The following is a 21,145-nucleotide window of genomic DNA, read 5'->3' on the forward strand; positions in this document are numbered from 1 at the left end:
TACCTAGCAAGTGAAGGGCTTGAACCACATGATCTGAGGTCCCTTACAACTCTGAATCCACGATCCTAACCCAAAAGCTACATGGATTCCTACTTAGTCCCTCGCATTTTAAGTCAGACCGTATAAGATAATACAGTAGGAAGAGCACTAGATTTGAAGACAAAGGACCTGGACTTAGATATAGCCAATCACTTTGGGCGATCACTTCACGTCTCTGTCTTAATAAGGGCGTCGGACTCTGCGTCTCTAAGGTCCTTATCCACGAGGACATAGATTCTGAGGGGGTGGGGAACCTCAGAAACCATGTAGTCCGACCCCCTCCCCTCATTTTCCAGAGAAGGAAACTGAGGCTTGGGAGGGTAAATGACTTGGCTTGTCTTCTCTTGAGCCGAACTGTCACCAACTTCATTTAATGGAAGGAAGGCCAGAGCCAGTGAGGAGATTATTGATGGAAAATACTTGGTTCCTCTGTTTTCGAGAACTAATCCGGGCTCGGGAAAGACAATGGCACTGCGTTTTAATGACTTTGCCACCTCGGGAGGGCGGGGCGGCTCTCCTCCAGTTCCCTGCTATTGTGGGTTTATTGACCACATTTGCTGTGACATATGCATATGAAACCCCCCCTGGCATTTTCATCAGGCTTACCCTAATAGTATTAAGGGATTATTTTTTTTCCAAATTTCCCCAGAAGAAAATCCCCTTCAACGAGATGCTTCACTCTTTGCTTGGCTCGCGATCCGGCCGCGGGGTTCAGGTACCTGGAGTCGCTGTAAGTCTTAAGTTCAGAGCGGGGAAAAGCACGATTTTCTACCTTAGTGGTTTGGCAGAAAGGAGGCGGCCCCGCGTGGGACGTGCCCGGCGGCTGGGGAGAAAGTTCCGCAGCCTCTGGGCTGCTGCTCGGCTGAGATAACGCTCTCTGCGAATCCCTGACCACCCGCTGGGGGTGGGGGTGGTGGAAGGGGGCGACCCCCAGAGGGGGCCATTAGCTGCTAATTACTTGCAAACAAGTAAACAATTAGCTTCCCAGCCTCCAACCCGGTGGGGAGGCCTGCGCTGACTAGCCCGGGCTCCAGATTTATGCTATGACGTGAGCTTCCTAACCCCCTCCTCCTCCCTTAGCCTTCTCCCAGATCTGGGTCCGGGGCTATAAAGGACTCTAGTGCGCAGAGTAGTAGAGTCCCTGTCCGTCGGCGGGGTGCTGAAGTGCTCCAGCAATCTGGGCTAGCAGACGGGCGTGCATGCAGCCCCCTTCGGAGCGCACTCTGGACTTAACCGCTCAGAGGTGGGGTGGGGGCCCACCGCATCCATAGCCATGGCCCTCTGCGCAACCTCCAGTTCCCGGACACTGCCCAGCCTGGCCGAGAGCAAGGCCTCCCCTCGTTCCTTTTCCATCGAGAGCATTTTGGGACTAGAGCCGAAGAAGGAGAGCAGCCCAGACATCCCTCCATCCAAGCCCTGGACAGATTCCTGCTGTCCCTTAGGTAGGTCCCCTTCTTACACTTGCTTTCTCTATCCTCCCGCAGAGGTGGCGATGTTTGATGCATAGGTCAGTGACTGCTCAGGAAAAAACAGATTGGAGGGGGAAGGGGGAGGGTGTGTGTGTGTGTGTGTGTGTGTGTGTGTGTGTGTGTGTGTGTGTGTGTGTGAAAGAGAGAGACAGAGACAGAGACAGAGAGACAGAGAGAGACAGAGAGACAGAGAGAGAGGCAGACAGACAGACAGAAAGGAGAGACAGAGAAAGATACACAGTGAGACAGAGACAGAAACAGAGAGCCAGAGAGAAAGAAACAGGACAGAGAAAGAGAAACAGGAGACAGAGACAGAGAGAATAAGCAGAGACAGAGATCTACACACATACAGAGACAGAGACACAGGGATACAGTGAGACAGAGGCAGGGAAAAAGACAAAGACAAAGAGACAGAGACAAAGAGAAAGAGAAACAGAGAGAACCAGATAGAACAGAGAGAAAAAGAGAAACTGAGATGTTATTAACTCAAGCATGGCACTTCATTTACTAATAACTGCAAAGGACCCAGCCAGGGGCCACTGGAAAGAATAAGAATGATGTCAGTTTCCAGGCAGTAAACTGGAAAATGGGATGTCCTTTGAGCCCACACTCTTCAGTACTGTATCTCATCCCTCCCTGACTTACTGTGTGGTCAGGTGACCTAGCAGTCACTCTGTCCAATCGTGTCTGTTTTTAATATTAGGAAAATAACCAATTCAGAAAACAAAATGTTTCCTTGAATCCAGCTTAGGCGTGACCTTTACTTTTGTCTTATGTTCTTGACTAACAAGTGTAGATCATCCAGGAAATTGGAGAGGATTTGTGTTCAGGAATTTCACGCCAAACTTTTAGAAGTGTCTTTCTGCATTGTCTTTCTAGTTTTAGGAGAAGATGGGAATCCATGCCTATCCATCCCAATCTTGCCCAGCAGCAGCTTGCTCCCTCACCCCGGAAATTATCCTCAACAAGAAGAAAGGATCTTGAAATATGAAAAATATGTGTCAGCCTCAGAAAGACTGTCTTTTAAAAGAGAGCTGAGTTGGTATCGAGGCAGGAGACCAAGAACTGCTTTTACCAGGAACCAGGTAAGACTTTGCTTTGCACCAGATGTGACTGATTGCTTTATTTCTGGAGTGAGGTCTCTATTTTATGCTTTGAGTCTTTGTCCATGAAATAACATGCTGTACACTTTCCTACAAACGTGATGGAGTATGGACACATATATAGATGGATTGGACCTTGCATCATTGGAGGGAGTACTCATATTATTGAGTTCCATTGAAATATAGGTTTTTTTTAATGGTTTATTAAAAGGAATCAGAAGACCTTTGACACCTGACTTTATGACCCTGGGCCAAGTCACTTAATCTCAGTGTTCTAAGCAACTGTTTAAGACTCTACAGCTCGGAGCAGCTAGATGGCGCAGTGGATAGAGCACCGGCCCTGGAGTCAGTAGTACCTGAGTTCAAATCTGGCCTCAGACACTTAACACTTACTAGCTGTGTGACCCTGGGCAAGTCACTTAACCCCAATTGCCTCACTAAAAAAAAAAAAACTACAGCTCATCTGAAGAAGAGATAAAGACTTGCATTGGTAAAGGGAGTTTTTTCATGGATTCAGGGTCAATTTCTATTAAAAGACATACAGGGATGTTCATGGAAATATTTTTAAACATTTTTATTTCAAGTTTTGAGTTCCAAATTCTATCCTTCCCTCGCTCCCTGAGATGGTAAGCAATCAGACATGGAAGTATTTTTAAAGGTCATTTTTACATTGACCAACTGAATCTTTTAGCAAAATTAAGAATGATAATATCTGATTGTTAATTAATTCCCTAGATTGAAGTATTGGAAAACGTCTTTAGAGTAAACTCCTACCCTGGTATTGATGTCAGAGAAGACCTGGCTCGGAAATTGAATTTGGAGGAAGATAGGATCCAGGTAATTTTCCAGAGTCTGCAATTTACGCTGGTTGATGTGTTCACAACAATAACAGCCCTGAGAGGCACTGACCAGCCATGGGTAAGGTGGGTGTGGGGATATCCATATTACAATTAGGTGAGATACATGTGCACACACATACATGTATTATGTTTAAACAGTTTTCATGAGACCTACTGGCCCAAAAATTCAGGGAGGAAATAATAGTAAATTCTCAAATGCTCTTTTGTTTTTCTTTTGTTTCAGATATGGTTCCAAAATCGCAGGGCGAAACTTAAAAGGTCTCACAGAGAATCCCAGTTCCTATTGGTTAAAAACAATTTGAATACAAATCTCTCCAAATAGGAAGAAGTCTTTGTGCTGGTATTCCAATTGTAGACTGAATGATGAGCTAGTAGAGTGAGTGCCCTCACAGCAGAAACTGGATGTTTTTATTTACTGCACCTCATTCTGAATTGCCTATCATTCTTTTTCCCTGAAAAGAAATTGTAAATAACTATTCCTGTGGCATGATGCATATTTTATTAGAGCACTCTGGGAAAGAAAAAGGCTTTTCCCATATATTTTAATAAACATTTTCAGAAAAAAAAAGTGGTGGTTTTGGAGCAAATTTAGTGTTTGTACATGAGTTTACTTATTTCATTTGAAAGAGATCTGCTTGTATGATCGCTACTTATTTATTTCCTCATTCGTTCATTTATTTTCATGCAGGCATTTATTTATCTTTGACTTATCCTTATCTTCGAACAATTTTCTTCTTTCTTTCTTTTTGGTGAGGCAATTGGGGTTAAATGACTTGCCCAGGGTCACACAGCTAGTAAGTGTTAAGTGTCTCAGGCCAGATTTGAACTCAGGTACTCCTGACTCCAGGGCCAGTGCTCTACCAACTGCACCACCTAGCTGCCCCCACAATTAAAAAAAAATAATGATAAAAACTCTCATAACAAATATCCATGGTCTAGCAAAACAAATTCTGCCTTGGCCACATCCAAAACTTCTTTTCTATTCTGCATTTTAAGTCCGTCACCTTCATAAGATTGTATGCACTGATTTTTTTCCCTAGTCTGGGTGCCTTTTTCAGCAGAGTTCCAGGGAAAGAATCTGAATGACATGATTGTCATTTCCCCTAATAGTCCATCAAGAGAACACTGCTTCCTGAGACTTAGTGGCCTGCTCTCCAACTTGAGCTGCTCTTGGAGAGACATCTTGGGAGTACAATGAGATAAGTCATAAACTTAGAGCTAGAAGGGAATTTAACACCCCCTAGAGGAAGCTCAGTGAAAAGAGCACAAGAGTTGGCATTGGGATGTCATTTCCAATCCTGTCTCAGCCCATTTTTAGCTAGGTGATCCTGGGTAATTCAACCACTCTGGACTTTGGTTTCCTCATATGTAAAGTGAGGGCACTGAACTGGAGAAATCCTAAGGAACTCTCCAGTTCTAACTGTTATGATCAGATCCAACCACATTCATCTTACAGATGAGCAAAGGAAAGGCCAGAGAAAGGAAGGGATTTGCCCCAGGTCACACAGGTAGAAAGTCAAAGAGAGGCTGGATTCAAACCCAGACTGTATGATTGGAAAGGCGGCCCCCTTTCCCCTGCAGTAATCTGTCTTGCCAGGCTCTGTTTCTCTTAAGACTGGGCACAAAGAAAGAGGGAATGTTTGCCCTGCTGCTGAGCTGATCCTATTTGATTTAATTTCTTACAAAGTCAGCCTCCTCAAGCAGGGAATATGGAAAGCATGTTGACCACGAGGTACATTCTTGACACTGTACCCTACAATCCATTAAGCAGAAAAGTCAGTGCAATGATCTAGTCCTTTGCCAAATAGATGTCATCATTTCTTTCATTTTCCATTGATGGAATTTCCAGTGTTTTCCCCAGTCCACCTACAGTCAATTTAAAGGTATTTACTTGCCTGTATATTTGGTTAATATGACTACTGTGTCACCATTAAGGAAGACAGAGCCAATAAAAGACAACAATCCAAAACAGTGGACTGCCTGGGGAGGAAGTTCCCAATCCGTGGACGTCTTCCATAGTTGACCATTTGTCGGGTGTGTTTTACATGCAATTCCTGTTGGTGCACATTGGGACTGGATTGGACTATGTGGCCTCTGATTTTAATCACTAGTTAATCAACAAGCATTTATTATATGCCAACAGACAACATGCCAGCCACCACACTTGGAGCTGATTTTTTTCTAACTCTGAGAATCTATGCTTCGGATCTATTAATAATAACAATCACAATAAATAATAGCTAACATTTATATATCCCTCCCTATGTGCCAGACACTGGGCTAAACACTTTACAATTACTATTTCAATTGCTCCCCACAATGACCCCGGGAGGTAGGTGTCAATTTTATCTGCATTTTACAGATGAGGAAACAGTCAAACAGAGGCACTCAGTACAATGCCTAGAACACAATATGTAGACACTAACTATTCCTGAAGCATCCACTGCCATGGGATTACAGATCTAGAGTAAGAAACCATCTAGTCCAACCCTCTCATTTTACAGATTAGGAAACTGAGGCTCAGAAAGTCCAAGTAACTTCCCCAGGGTCACAGAGCTAGTCAGTGACAGAAGTGGCTAATAAGTGACTCCACAGTCAGTGTTCTTTTGCAGTGGACCACACTCCCTACAAGGGCACCATGACATGGGAACAGGGAGGCTGAGCAATGGGAGGAAGGAGGGAACCCTTTTCTTCAAAATTTGAGGGTAGAGTTTCACGTGTTAACTCCTTTTCTATGTGTTACCTAGAGAAGAAGTGTACCTCCTACATCCTCTCTTTCCCTACATCACTGGGGGGTGAACTGGAGGTTAATTCTCAGCTCATCATCTGAAGGAGGTCGTTCATTCATTTGTTGTTTGTCCTTCATTCTCTAAGAGGACTGGGACATCAGAAAGGTTATGATACGACTTGCAAGTTAATTGTATTTAAGTGAGACAGGGCTGTGCAAAGTCACCAGCCTCATTCTCTCCTCTTGAGCCATCTGGGTCCAGTGCTCTATCAGCTTACTACCTAGTTGTCCCTTTGTACAGGATATAGAACGGAAGATGAGAAGCATGGTCTAAAGTAGATTTTAAAATACAGTTACACAAAGATCAACTGTCAGGGCAGCTAGGTGGCACAGTGAATAAAGCACCAGACCTGAATTCAGTTCAAATCCAGTCTCAGACACTTGACCCTAGCTGTGTGACCCTGGGCAAGTCACTTAACCCTCATTGCCCCACAAAAAAAAAAAAAAGAATGAAGGACAAAAGATCAACTGTGAAAGACTGCTTGAGCTGCTCTGATCAAGAGTATTCCAATGGACTCATGATGAATGATGTCACCTACTGCCAAAGAGAGAACTGTTAAAGTCTCAATGAAGATTGAAGTGTGCTTTTTTTCCCACATACTTTCTTTTTCTTTTGAGTGTGTTTTCTTTTGCAACATGGTTTATATGGAAATTTAAAAAGCAAAAAAAGAAAATACATTTACAAAAAGAAAACCAACCTTTATGACCACAGTCAGGTTCAAACCCCAACTTGGACGATTTTACCTGTGAGACTTTGGACACATTACTCATCTTCTCTGGGCCTCAGTTTCCCTATGTGTAAAATAAGGATACTGGCCTAGATAGCCCTTCAGTTCCCTTCTAGTTCTAACTCTATGTGCCTGTCTGCACTGGCCATGTATGTATTTTATACGTATGACATCTGTATACCTTGTCTCCCCCATCTAGCCTACAAATTCCTTTCAATCAGGGACTGTTTCTTCGTTTGTCTTTCTTTCTTTTTCCTTTTTTTTTGGGGGGGGGGCAGGGCAATGAGGGTTAAGTGACTTGCCCAGGGTCACACAGCTAGTAAGTGTCAAGTGTCTGAGGCCGGATTTGAACTCATGTCCTCCTGAATCCAGGGCTGGTGCTCTATCCACCGAGCCACCTAGCTGCCCCCACACCATAACTTAAGGAAGCACATTTTGGGATATTGGCCGGTGGGGCAAGAACTTGAATTCAGGTTGAACATAGACAATGGAGATGAGTTTCTTTTTATCACAGTATTCCAGTGCTCTTCTAGCTAGTGCCTTCCCCTATAAGATTACTTTCCATCTGCTCTACAAGTATTTTAAATGCATCTAGTTATTTGTATGTAATCTCCCCTATCTGGGTAGGAGCCCTTGGGGATAAGGACTACCCCCCCCCTTTTCTTTGATCCCTAGCACTTAGCACAGTGCTCGGCACACAGTAAGCACTTAATAAATGCAGGTTGGTTAACTGAATATGCAGGTTGCGTTTTTCATAAATGAGATATTTTCTCGTTTGAGCCTTTCGAAGAGTTGTAGGATTGTAGCGGGAGGGAGCCCCCTCCAAAGCTCCAGGGAGAGGGGATTTTCTCTAAGCATACGATAGAATGAATAACAAAAGCTTCCCCACCCCTCACCCACCTTGAGCAGGGATGATGGTTCTTTTAAACGTCTTCCGAGGAATGGGGGTGGGGATGGTTGGGAAATGTAATTATCCCAGTCTTTCTCACCCCTAAACACACGACAGGTTTTAAACAAAGCTTCGTGTGTTCTGGTTCGGAAATGAAATCTCATCTGTACCAGTACCAAATGTAGTGAGTTAGAGAAAGTTCAGAGAAGATCGTAGCTTCTGGACTTGGAAGGAAGGTGTCCTCATTGTCAGACTCAAAGTACATTCCATTTTGGACAGGCGCTTTTGGAAAGCTTCAGCTTAGCTTAATAAAGGAAAGAGATGAATGGTCATTTCTCTGAAATTGTCTCAGCCGGGAAAGCAGAGTAATGGGGACAGCAGGTCAAGCCTCCAGTTCCCTTGGACTCCCAGGAAGATGTGGAAAAGTAGTACCTGAGCTCTCCAAGCCCATCTGCCTTAATCCATGGCTTAACCCGGCTGAAGGCCATTCCAAACTATTATATGCTCTGAGATGGTGGACAAGGCTAACAAGCCCAGCTAATCAGGCTAATGCGCCCCAGAAAGCCCCGAGAGGCTCCCTTACCTGGAAACTGCCTGAAGGCGCTTAATTGGCCTCCTTTAATGGAGTTGGTGGCTCAGGAAGCCAGCCAGACAAAGCCAGTTACTCCCAAGGGCTCGTTGGACAATAGGGGTCTATACTGGTGGTCAGGTCTCAGCTAATCAGTGTCAACAACAGCTCACTCCCCTCTCACCCCCCACAGTGTCTCATCACAGCCAGATCCAGGCTCCAGGACCCAAGCAGGCTGAATCAGCACCCCACCTAGGCAGGTGGCTCACACATGGATTCGAACAAGACTCGTCACTGTCTAGAAGAGCTCTGACTCCCCTTGTGGGACCTTGCACCTGGCATGATAACCAAAGGGTATAACAGGATAGGGGCTAGAGACCAGAATTTCTGTGGTACAGGGAATTCCTGGATAAGGTATCCCTTCCCCAACTTGAGTCTGCCCCAACTCTACAGATTATCATCTGAGATTCACCTAGAATGTTGTTGTTGTTGTTATTGTTCAGTCACGTCTGACTTTTATGACCCCTTTTGGCAGTTTTCTTGGAAGAGATGCTGAAATGGTCTTCCATTTCCTTTTCCAGATGAGGAAACTGAGGCAAACAGGGTGAAGTCACATCGCTAGTAACTGTCTGAGGCCAGATTTGAACTCAGGTCCTTCTAACTCTAGGGCCAGTACTCTATCCACTGTACCACCTAGAATACTAGAATACTAAGAGGTTAATAGACTTGCCCAGGGTCACACAGCTAAGCTAAGCTAGGAGAGGCAAGATCTGAACCCTGGTCTTTGATCCATTACGACACGCTGTCTAGTTGTCCATCTGTCCACATTTACATGCAGACGGACAGACCCAACAGAATATCTCCCCAACCACACGTCACAATCTAAGCCGTAGAGATTTTCATCCATTTGGTCTTGTCTGTGTGGACGGCTGGGTCAGGTTCTTTTGAGGGAAGAAAGATCTCGTTCACTAGTCTCTGCAGCGTGCTGGGTTTTAATCAAGCAAATACTCAACAATCATTTATTATGCAACCCACATTTATCAGGCAACCCGCCTAGGGGAAGGAACCCTGATTTTAAACCTCTGCTGCCTTGCGGCTATACCCATATATGGGAAAGGCTTCGGGAGTTAACCCCGAGGAAAAATCAGGAGTCCCTTAGTCAGTTGGATGTTGGACATCACATCCCTCTGGTGACTCCTGCAGCGGCACTGGTGCCAAACTGTACTGGCTCTGCCTCTCCTTTGGATCCACCAATGTCACAGAGAGGGAAATCCTGCTGCATGGGCAACAGCGTATTCTTCATATTGATCTGCCCAGGCCAGCACCCTGGAGAGGACACTCCAGCTACTCCTCATGGGGTAGATACAGTATGGGATGCGGCAGTTACTGGTTATAAGTCACTCAGGAGCTGCAGCTCCCGTATCGTATCGGACTGCACAGCCACACTGTGGACTGTGGATCTTCAAGGCGCTGATCCATGGTCGTCTGTGACTGGTGGAGGCCTACTACTACTACTACTACTACTACTACTACTACTACTACTACTACTACTACTACTACTACTGTGTACCAGATGCTGGATCCTAGGGATACAAATACAAAAGCAACCTTCAAGGAGTTTACATTCTATTAAGGGGAGACAACATGTTCACAGATAAGTAAAATAAAGGAGGGGGTGGAATGTGTCACTAACAATGAGGAATCAGCAATGGATTCTTGAAACAGATAGCACTTGAGGGGCAGCTAGGTGGCACAATGGATAGAGCACTGTCCCTGGAGTCAGGAGGACCTGAGTTTAAATCTGTCCTCAGACACTTTCTTGCTGTGTGAGCCTGGGGAACTCATTTAACTCCAATTGCCTCCAACAAAAAAAGAAAGGAAGGGAGAAAGGAAGAAAGAAAGGAAAGAAGGAAGGAGGGAGGGAGGGAGGGAAGGAAGGAAGGAAGAAAGGAAAGAAGGAAGGAAGAAAGAAATGGCACTTGATCTTTGAAGATCTAGAATTTCAAAAAAGGGAGAAGTAGGGAAAGAAATTATTTTAGATAAACACTCCAATATCTTTGTTAACAAAACCACACGGACAGCTTTCCACAGGGTCACAAAGAGTTGAGCACGACTGAACAACAACTTCGCACAAGGTTTGGCACATCACAGGTCCTCAGTGAGTTACTGGTTAGTTGTCCTTGTTGTTAGTAAGTGCTTCTTGACTTGCCTTAACTTGTCCAAAATCATGGAGGCAGAAGATGAAATGTTATATGGGGGGAGAGCAAACAGGATGGTTTGTCTGGAATTCAGAATTTGTTCAGGGGAGTAATATAAAGTGTCAAGAAGTTTTGGTTAGACTCAGAATGCAAGGAACTTTAAATAACCCGCCGAGGAGTTCTAAAGTTTACTTTAGAGGCAATGCAGAATCACCAAAGAATCTTGAGTAGGGGGGCGACATATGTGATAAGATTATATCTATATCTACATATATGTAGATATAGGTATATGCACATAGATACATATATTGAGAGAGAGAGAGGGAGAGAGAGAGAGAGAGGGAGGGTCAGAGAGAGGGAGGGACAGAGAGAGAGAGAGACAGAGAGACAGAGACAGAGACACAGAGAAACAGAGACAGAGACACAGAGAGAGAGACAGAGAGAGAGCGATCGAGAGCACGAGAGTGCGAGAGTTTAGGAAGCTTATTTTGGCAATTGTACAGAGAATGGACTAGATAGGGAAAGCCAAAAAGCAGAGAGACCAGTTAGGAAGATGAAACTTTGCTCCTTATATTAGGACTAGTTCACACTTTTAAAAATTACCGTTACTTTGAAAATTGGTATCTAGTCATCTGAGGCCATGGTTATTTTGCCAGTTCTCTTCTTGAATATTGTCTTCCATTAATCATTGGTTCTCATGCTGGTCTTGCTCTGTTATACTGGTTTGCTTATGTTATGCTACTTTCTGTGGCTAATGGTTTGTTTGGTAGATAGACACGATCATTTTTCTCCTTCTCTTTTTAGTTTTAATCCTCACTGATCAGATTCAGAACTCCAGGAAGCCCTGTTTAGGTACGCTCCATCCCTGGCCAAGATACCGGGATATCAGTCTGGTGGATGGAGTTTTCCATAAGCCAGAGAGATCTATGAGATTTGCTTTTGAAAAACTATCCCTATTACAAGACTCAGGTATTTTAGGATACCTTGCTCCATCTTATATGCTTGAAACTATCTCTATGTTTGCACAGTTCAGGTGCTCCCATATTTAAACTAGTTGGATAGTTCTCAATTCTCTTGCCCTGATGGGCCAGCCCCTAGTGTCTATGCATGCTCCATCATACCGTACATCATACAATGATCCTCATTGGACCATTTCTTGGTGCGATAGAATTGGTAATGGCTCACGTTACTTGCAAGTATATTAAAGAGCTCATGTTCACAGTCACACTGTAGATATCCTTAGTGAATGCAAGGGGTCCCCCCCCCCTGAGTCTAGGACAGTCTTTTCATTGAGCCATGCTGCTACATATCGAAGAGCCTGGGCGCTATGGGATCTGGTGGCATGACTGCTGTGGCACACATTCCCACCTTTGGTTCTTCACCAGTAAATAGCCTGATTTGTACTGTCAGTGCTGCCTGTAGTGGTGTCTTCCTTAGCTAAATTCCAAAACATGAGGGCTATTAGTTAGATCACTATGCCCATCATTCCAATATCTTTTTTCCCCAAATAAATAATAAACATTTTTATTTAAAGTTTTGAGTTCCAAATTCTATCCCTCCTTCCCCTAGCCTTCCCTGAGGTGGCAAGCAATCAGATATGTTATACATGTACAATTATGTAAAACATTGCCACATTAGTAATTTTGTATAAAAAACTCAAAAGAAAAAATGAAAGAATAGAAGTGGAAAATAGCATGTTTCAGTCTGTGTTCAATCAATATCTGTTCTTTCTTTGGAGGTGTATAGTATGCTTCATCATTAGTCTTTTGGGATTGTCTTGGATCATTGTATTTCTGAGAATAGTGAGGTCATTCACAGTTGTTCATCAAACAATATTGCTGTCTCTATGCACGTTCTCCTGGCTCTGCTCACTTCACTATACATCAATTCATATAAGTCTATCTAGGCATTTCTGAAATCACCCTGCTTGTCATTTCTTATAGCACAATAATATTCCATTACAATCATATATGACAGGTTGCTTAGCCATTCCCCAATTTATGGGCATTCCTTTGATTTCCAATTCTTAGCCACCACAAAAAGAGCTGCTATAAATATTTTTGTACAAATAGGTCTTTTCTCTTTTTGGGATGTCTTTGGGATATAAACTTAGCAGTGGCCTTGCTGGATTAAAGGGTACGCACAGTTCTACAGCCCTTCGGACATGGTTCCAAATTGCTCTCCAGAATGATTGGATCTTTTCACAACTCCACTAACAGTGGATTAGCATCCCAGCTTTCCCACATTCCTCCAACATCCAACATTTTCCTTTTTTGTTACATTAGCCACTCTGATGGTTCTGAAATCTAAATTCCATCTTCTCAGCCAGAAATTTACTTCTCAAATCCTTTTCTTTTCCAAATTCCTTGCCTTCAATGGCAGTAGTGATGACAGCAGCACTTATGACCTGAAGAATGTGGTTTTTTGTCCATGATCTCATGACACTTAGTACTTTGTCTATTCAAGAGCAGTTACTGGATGGGAGTAGAAACACAAACAAGGTGCACTCTTCCAAGGAAACTTTTTGCTTCTCTTTGCATACATGTGTGTTAGCAGACTAGGAAATACTCTTGCCTCTCTTTATTCCCTTTCCTGTCCCTACAGAGGTAGGAAAGTGAGAGAAGAGGATGTCTGTGGAGTGGGTACAGAACATAGCAGCTGTGAGAGAAGATGAATGATACTCCAGGGGATGGAAAAAAATCAGCTGATAGAGTTGCTGGTTGTCAATGATATTTGAAAGACTTCAGAAAATGAAACAAACACAAGCCTGGAGAAGGATAAACACCGTCTTGATTTTCAAAAATTGGAAGATTGGAATCTTCAGATTACTGGCTGATAAGCTTAATTTCAGTTGCTGGCAGAGTGTTAAAATCTATTAAATCACCAGCTAGTGAACATTTAGAAAAGGAAGTTGTGGTCACCAAGAGCCAAGATGGGTTTCAGAATGAATCATTTCAGAGAAGTGTTCTAGATATATTTTGACTAAATCTTAGGAAATCATGGGACAAAATCTCTCAGCTATTCTTGTGAGCAAAGTGATGATATGTGTGGTAAATGATGGTACAAACAGGTGGATTTGGAACTGGTTGAATGTCTGGACCCAAAGAGTAATCCTTCATGGTCTAATGACAATTGGGAAGGTCTCTGTTGGGGTGTTCCAGGAAATTTCTGCTTGACACTGAACTATTTAACATTTTGATTAATGACTTAGGTAAAGGCATAGATGGCATTGCAGGTGATAAAAAATGGAGGGGAGGGGCTGTTGCTAACGCACTGGGATCACAGAGTAATGATTCAAAAAATATTGACAAGCTAAAACAGTGAGTTGGGTTTAATTATGAAATATAACACGGATGTGTGGAGTTTTACACTTGAGTTCACAAAACTGATGGCACAAAGACAAGATGAGGGAGGAGGGGCTAGATGGTTGTTTGTGTAAAAAAAAAGATACAGGAAATAGTATTGACTGAAAGTACAACCTGAGAAACCAAGAAAATGTTAATGTGTCAATCATAGGCTATTAGTGTGATTGAATACCATAATGCAATTAAGACAAACGAGATACATTGTCCCCACTAAAGCAAATCATTTTCTTTAGGGATGGTTCTAAGTGTGAGGAAATGTTTCCTTATATCAAATTTGTCTGTTTCTTCTATCCATCTGGGTTCCTCCCAGTTTAACAAGGTTGTTCTTTAATTTTTAATTTAATTTTTTTCAGGGTTGTTCTTAAAATGTGGTGCTCTTAGGCAGAGTCAAGATAGCAGAGAAAAGACAGGGAATCTCCTGAATTCTCCCAAATTCTCCTTCAAATAACTTTAACTAATGCCTCAAAACAAAGTGGCAAAACCCACAAAAGGACAAGGTGAGTCAATTTTGTAGCCCAAGACAACTTACAAGGTCAGCAGGAAAGATCTCCTGCACTGGGGTAATACTGGAGCATAGTCCAGTGCAGACCACAACAGTGCAGATGGGGCTCCAGCAAACCAGGAGCAGGCCTTGGGAGCTATTGAATCATCAGTGGCAGCACTTTTGGAACTCTTAGCCCACAGATGGCAAGGGGGTCAGACAACTGGCCAGAAGGAGATTACAGGGATCTCTTTTCTAGCACTGAGGCAGGACTCTGTTGCTTTGCCCATACTGGGATGTGGGTCAAAGTCCTGGGTCATAGTCCCAGGGTGAAGAGGAACACTAGAACACCAGAACTTGTAGCCATAGGGGAGCAGGGACCCTAATCACAGTTCCAGGGCAAAAGAGAGTGCTTGTCGTCACTCGCAGACCAGGGCAGAGGTCATGAGAGTAGTAAACACACCTCTCCATAGATCATAACACTTTGGAAGAACTGAAAACTTATAGGTCCCTAGAAGTATCTCTGAAAACAGTCACAGAAAACCCCTGAAGCTTGGGACAGTGTGCCATCTCTGCTGGAAACAGAACCCCATTTTAGTAATGAGTTAGGAGTCAAGAAATAGGCTGGAAAATGAGCAAACAAAAGAAAAAAATCTGACTATTGAAAATTATTATGGTTCAAGGAAGATTAAAACACCAGAAGAAGACAACAAAGTCAAAACTGCTACATCCAAAGCCTCAAAGAAAAATATGAATTGGTCTCAGGCTATGAAAAAACGAAAACACTTTTTGTTTGTTTGTTTTTTAAGTGAGGCAATTAGGGTTGTGACTTGCCCAGGGTCACACAGCTATAAAACACTTTTTTTTAACCAAATAAGAGAGGTAGAGGAAAAACTGAGAAGACAAATAAAAGTAATATAAGAAAACCACTTTTTCAAAAGAGTCAAGGGGTAGCTAGGTGGCGCAGCGGATAGAGCACCAGCCCTGGAGTCAGGAGGACCTGAGTTCAAATCCGGCCTCAGACCCTTGACACTTACTAGTTGTGTGACCCTGGGCAAGTCACTTAACCCCCATTGCCTCACAAAAAAATAAATAAATAAAAAGAGTCAACAGCTTGGTAAAGAAGGCACAAAAAATAGTGAAAAAATAATACCTTAAAAAACAAAATAGACCAAAAAAAGTACAAAAATTCTTGAGAATATTAATGCCTTGAAAAGCAGAATTGGTCAAATGGAAAATTATATACAAAAATTCACTGAAGAGAAAAAATTCCTTAAAGGTAGAATTGGCCAAATGGACAAAAGGTACAAAGGATCACTGAAGAAAAGAATTCTTAAAAATTAGAATTGGGCAAGTGGAAGTTAATGACTTTATGAGACATCAAGAAACAATAAAACAAAATCAAAAGAATGGAAAAATAGAAGAAAATGTGAAATATCTCATTGGAAAAAACAACTGACCTGTAAAATAGATCCAAGTGAAATAATTTTAAAATGATTGGACTACCTGAAAGCCATGATCAAAAAAAGAACCTAGACATCATCTTTCAAGAAATTATCAAGGAAGGGAGCAGCTGGGTGGCACAGTGGATAAAGTACAAGCCCTGGATTCAGGAGGACCTGAGCTCAAATCCAGCCTCAGACACTTCACACTTACTAGCTGTGTGACCCTGGGCAAGTCACTTAACCCTCATTGCCAGAAAGAAAGAAAGAAAGAAAGAAAGAAAGAAAGAAAGAAAGAAAGAAAGAAAGAAAGAAAGAAAGAAAGAAGGAAAGAAAGAAAGAAAGAAAGAAAGGTAGGAAGGAAGGAAAGAAGAAATTATCAAGGAAAACTGCCCTGATATTCTAGAACCAAAGAGTAAAAAAGAAATTGAAAGAATCTATCAATCACCTCCTGAATGAGATCCCAAAATGTAAACTCCCAGGAAAATTATAGTCAAATTTCCAAGCTCCTGGGTCAAGGAGAAAATACTGCAAGCAGACAGAAAGAAACTATTCAGATATCATAAAACCACAATCAGGATTACACAGGATTTAGCAGCTTCTATGTTAAAGGATTGGAGGGCTTGGAATATGATATGCCAGAGGGCAAAAGAGTTAGGATTACAACCAGGAGTACCCTGCCAACAACACAGTATAATTTTTCAAGAGGGAAAAGGAAATTCAATTAAATAGAAGACTTTTAAGCATTCCTGATAAAAAGACCAGAACTGAATAGAAATTTTGACTTTCAAATACAAAACTAAAGAGAAACATAAAAAGATAAACAGGAAAGGGAAATCATAAGGGACTCAACAAGGTTAAATTGTTTACATTTTTTTTTTTTTTTGCGGAGCAATGAGGGTTAAGTGATTTGCCCAGGGTCACACAGCTAGTAAGGGTCAAGTGTCTGAGTCTGGATTTGAACTCAAGTCCTCCTGACTCCAGGGCCAGTGCTCTATCCACTGCGCCACCTAGCTGTCCCCCAACTGTTTACATTCTTACATAGGAAGATGATACTTACAACTCCTAAGAACTCTCTCATTACTGAAACAGTTAAAAGTATATATAGACAGGGAGCAGCTAGGTGATGCAGTGGATAAAGCACTGGCCCTGGATTCAGGAGGACCTGAGTTCAAATCTGGCCTGAAACACTTGACACTTACTAGCTGTGTGACCCTGAGCAAGTCACTTAACCCCCATTGCCCCACAAAAAAAAGAGTATATATAGACAGAGGGCATAGGTGTGAGTTGAATATGATGGGATGATCTCTAAAAAATAAAATTGAAGGATGAGAAAGAGGAATGCACTGAGAGAAGGAGGTAAGGAAAAGTAGAATGGGGTAAATTATTTTGCATAAAAGAGGCACAAAAGAGTTTTTACAACAAAGGGGAGGAAGGCAGGGAACACTTAAGACTTACTCCCATCAGAATTGGCTCAAAGAGGGAATAACATACCTACTCAATTGGGTATATAAATCTATCTTACCCTACGGGAAAGAAGTTGGGGAAGGGGATAAACAAAGAGAGATGCTGATAGGGGCAATCACTGCTGTATTTTATCAACAGATTTAAAGCTAGAAGGGGCCTTACATGAGCCAGTCCACCCACACCCTCTTCTTCCTCATTTTACAAACAAGGAAACCGAGGGTTGTATCACCATAGAAAGGTTGGGTATAGGAGCCTGTGGAATAGAATAGTGGAGGAGAGTGTCAGGGGAAACATTATAACTGTCTAAGTATCTGAAAGGCTATCACACGGAAGAAGGATTAGATTTATTTGGATGGGTCCCAGAGGGCAAAGCCAGGACAAAGGGCACACTGTTCAAAGAAACAAATTTAAGTATGGTTTCAGGAAAAACTTCTTAACCATTGGAATGATCCTAAAGGGGAATGGGATGCCTCAGGAAGGAGTGGGCTCCCCACTCCCCTGGGGTCTTCATGGAAAAGCTAAATGACCATTAGTCTGGCATGTGATGGGGAATTCCTTTAGTTAGCCTCAGAGATCCCTCCAAGCTCTAAAATTCTTCTAGCCAAAAGCAGTTAAGTGATTGGTCCATGCTTGTACAAGCACCAAGTAGCAGAGATAGATTTTTGAACCCAAGTCTTCTTGCTGCCAAATCCAAGGCTCTTCCCATAGCCCCACACTGATTTCCATGTTCAACTACATATTTCTTTTTTCTTGCCTATAACAAAAGTAATCATTTTTACCCATGGGACATTGCTGAGACACCTAAGAGATATGGTGCTTGGAGTGCTTGACTTGGAGTTGGGGAGAACTGCGTTCTAATATTGCCTCTAAGAGTAATTCTGTGACCCTGAGCAACTCCCATAATCTCTCTGCACCTCAGTTTTTTCATCGGTAAAATGAGAATAATAGCACCTACCTCAGAGGGCTGTTGTAGAGATCACATGAGATAACATCTATAATATACTGTGCAAACTGAAAGCCCTACATATGTGGCAGTCATTATTATCATGGCCATTGACCTAGGTCAGGTTGAAGAGAAATGATTGTGGCAGTTTGACTAAGGTTGGTTGGAGTGCTGGTGAGAAATACTGATAAGAGGAATGGCTGGCATTGGCATAGTTGTTTAAGGTTTGCAAAGCGATTTACAAATATCTTCTCACTTGACATTCATAGCAACCCTAGAAGGTAAGTGCTATGCTATTCTCAGTTTATAGAGGGAACTGAAGCCAATGGAGGTTAAGTAACGCTAGGTGGCGCCACAGTGCACAGAGGGCCAGGCATGGAGTCAATAAAACTCATGGTAAAGAAGGAAGCTGGGTATAAGGCATGTGAGGTCGGCATTCATGGAGCTGGATGCAGGGGTGGAAGAGTGGAAAAGAAGAATGTAAAAAATCACCTTGATTGTGAATAATAAGGGTTTACAGTGACAAATTATGGCATACAATCTAAGTTTTCAGGGGCTAGCTAAGTGGCATGTTTCATAGAGCAATGGCCTTGGAGCTAGGAAGACCCAAATTTAAATCCTGCCTCAGCTGTATGACCCTAGGCAAGTCATTTCACCTCTCTCCACTTCAGTTTACTGATCTGTCCAGCAAGGATAACTATTGCACCTATGTCTCTGTAGGACACACTGTTGTGAGGATCAAATGAGATAATAATTGTAAAGTGCTTTGGAAATTTTACAACCCTATATAAAGGCTAGTGACCATCATCATCGCCAGAATACTGAAGTAAAAATATAAAGCATGGGAGGCATTTGTAAAGAACAGCAGGGCTGGGTATTCTTCATATTTGTCTCCCTAGCATCTGCCCTGGGGACTGGCACAAAGTAAGTGGTTAATAAATGTCTCAAATTGAAATGAATGGTGGCTACAGACCATAAGTTGAGCTCTGTAGTTCTATAATCTCTCTCTCTCTCTCTCTCTGTTATTTATCTCTGTGTCTCTGTTTGTCTCTGTCTTTCTCTGTGTGTGTCTCTGTCTGTCTCTGGAGAAAGTTGAAATTCCTGTTTGTCTCCTGTCTCTCTGGGAGTGGTGGAACGTCACCCAGCAGGATTTCTCTAGTCTGGACAGTACCACCCAAGTAGTGCTTTTAAAAGAGAGTCCTCCCCCCCAAAAAGAGAGAGAGAGTCCTTTGAAAGGAAGGGCTTGTTTGAGTTGCTAGGATTCAGAAATGCAGGATCTATTCCTTAAAAGTGGTGGTTGACACTGGATACCAGGCATTTGCCTGGGGAATTAAAAATTCTTACCAGAGCTGTTTCTATACAAGGCTATCCCAGGGTCCCAGAGGGCCATGGGGCAGTTCTGCACATCTCAAGTGCATAAATGCCATCAGTGGCCAACATCTTCATTGGGCCAGTGGTAATGGTTCCCATTGGAGGCCTCCAGCTCTGTCTCAAGGAGAACTAAAAAAATAACAGATCACCACATTCCCAAGGAGAGCGGGCATTTTTCTGCCCACGTTTTCATTTTAGGGCTTCCACTTTCTAACTCATTATACACAGGGAATCTCCCAAACCTTTAAGCTACCAAAACTTAACAGAGCACTAAGACTTTCAAGATTTTCTCTACTGGCAGGCATCCTAGCTTCAAAAAGCCAACAGCATCACTATGTAAAACCAATCAAGACAAGGGTTTCTTTTTTTTTTTTTTTTAGTGAGGCAATTGGGGTTAAGTGACTTGCCCAGGGTCACACAGCTAGTAAGTGTTCAGTGTCCGAGGCCAGACTTGAACTCAGGTACTCCTGACTCCAGGGCCGGTGCTCTATCCACTGCGCCACCTAGCTGCCCCCAAGGGTTTCTATTTTTTTTAATTCTCCACTGGATCATATTTTTATTTTTTAAAATTTTATTATCTCTCCTTCTTACTGTCCCCTAACTGAACAATAATTTTTAAAATCTTACAATATATACTAAATTTAAAAATACCCCAAAAGTCATTAAAAATAAAACAATGCTTCACTATAACTGCAGATAGTCTATGCAGTCAAATGAATTCCCTCATTAGCCATGTCCCAAATGCACCCCTCCTTTTGGATTCGAGGTCTCTCATCCCTCCAGCAGGAGGCAGATGATGAGACTCATTGTCAGTCCTCTGGACTCATGGCTTTTGGTTGTATTAATGAGAGTTCTAAAGTCTCTCAGGGTTGTTTTTCTCTAGCATGTTGCTGTCACAGGGTAAATGGATTTTCTGGTTCTTTTCACCTGACTCTGCATTCCATGATATGGGGTCTTTTGACTCTCCTCGGAAACTGTCAGTTAGCTCAGTAGCAGAGTGTGGTCCAATAATATTTCATTCTATTCACACAAAATTTGTTTAGCCCTTACCCAATAGAGGAACACCCCTTAGTTTCTAGTTTGGGGCAGCTGTGAAAAGAGCTGCTAGAAATATTTCCTGCATCCTTTCCCTCTTTCTTGGAGTTCTTAATAGCTGCTGGGGATTTTGCCTGCCTCAACTCTCTCCCCACTTCATTCCATCCTCCATTCAGCCACTAAAGTGTTTTCCCTAAAACATAAGTCTGATCATGTTACTCCCCTACTCAGTAAACTCCAGTGGCTCCCTATTGCCCCAGGATCAAATGCAACATGTTCTGTTTTGCCCTGCATAAGCCCTTCAAAACCAGCCCCTCCTACATTTCCAGTCTTCTTCCACTTTCCTTCTAGACACACACTCTTCCATCTACTGACACTGACCTCCTGGCTGCTCCATGA

At 42.7% G+C, this 21,145-nt stretch overlaps 1 protein-coding gene across 1 annotated transcript; it reads left to right on the forward strand.

The window, feature by feature from the left end:
- Positions 1-1,227: 1,227 nt before the first annotated feature.
- On the forward strand, positions 1,228-3,848 carry HESX1 (HESX homeobox 1). Its single transcript, XM_043979843.1, has 4 exons — positions 1,228-1,481; positions 2,388-2,593; positions 3,347-3,448; positions 3,695-3,848. The coding sequence occupies exons 1-4, from the start codon at positions 1,313-1,315 to the stop codon at positions 3,791-3,793; spliced, it is 576 nt and encodes a 191-aa protein (XP_043835778.1). The 5' UTR covers positions 1,228-1,312; the 3' UTR covers positions 3,794-3,848.
- Positions 3,849-21,145: the final 17,297 nt, after the last annotated feature.

This window comes from Dromiciops gliroides, chromosome 1 (assembly GCF_019393635.1).
Source record: "Dromiciops gliroides isolate mDroGli1 chromosome 1, mDroGli1.pri, whole genome shotgun sequence".
Taxonomy (NCBI): domain Eukaryota; kingdom Metazoa; phylum Chordata; class Mammalia; order Microbiotheria; family Microbiotheriidae; genus Dromiciops; species Dromiciops gliroides.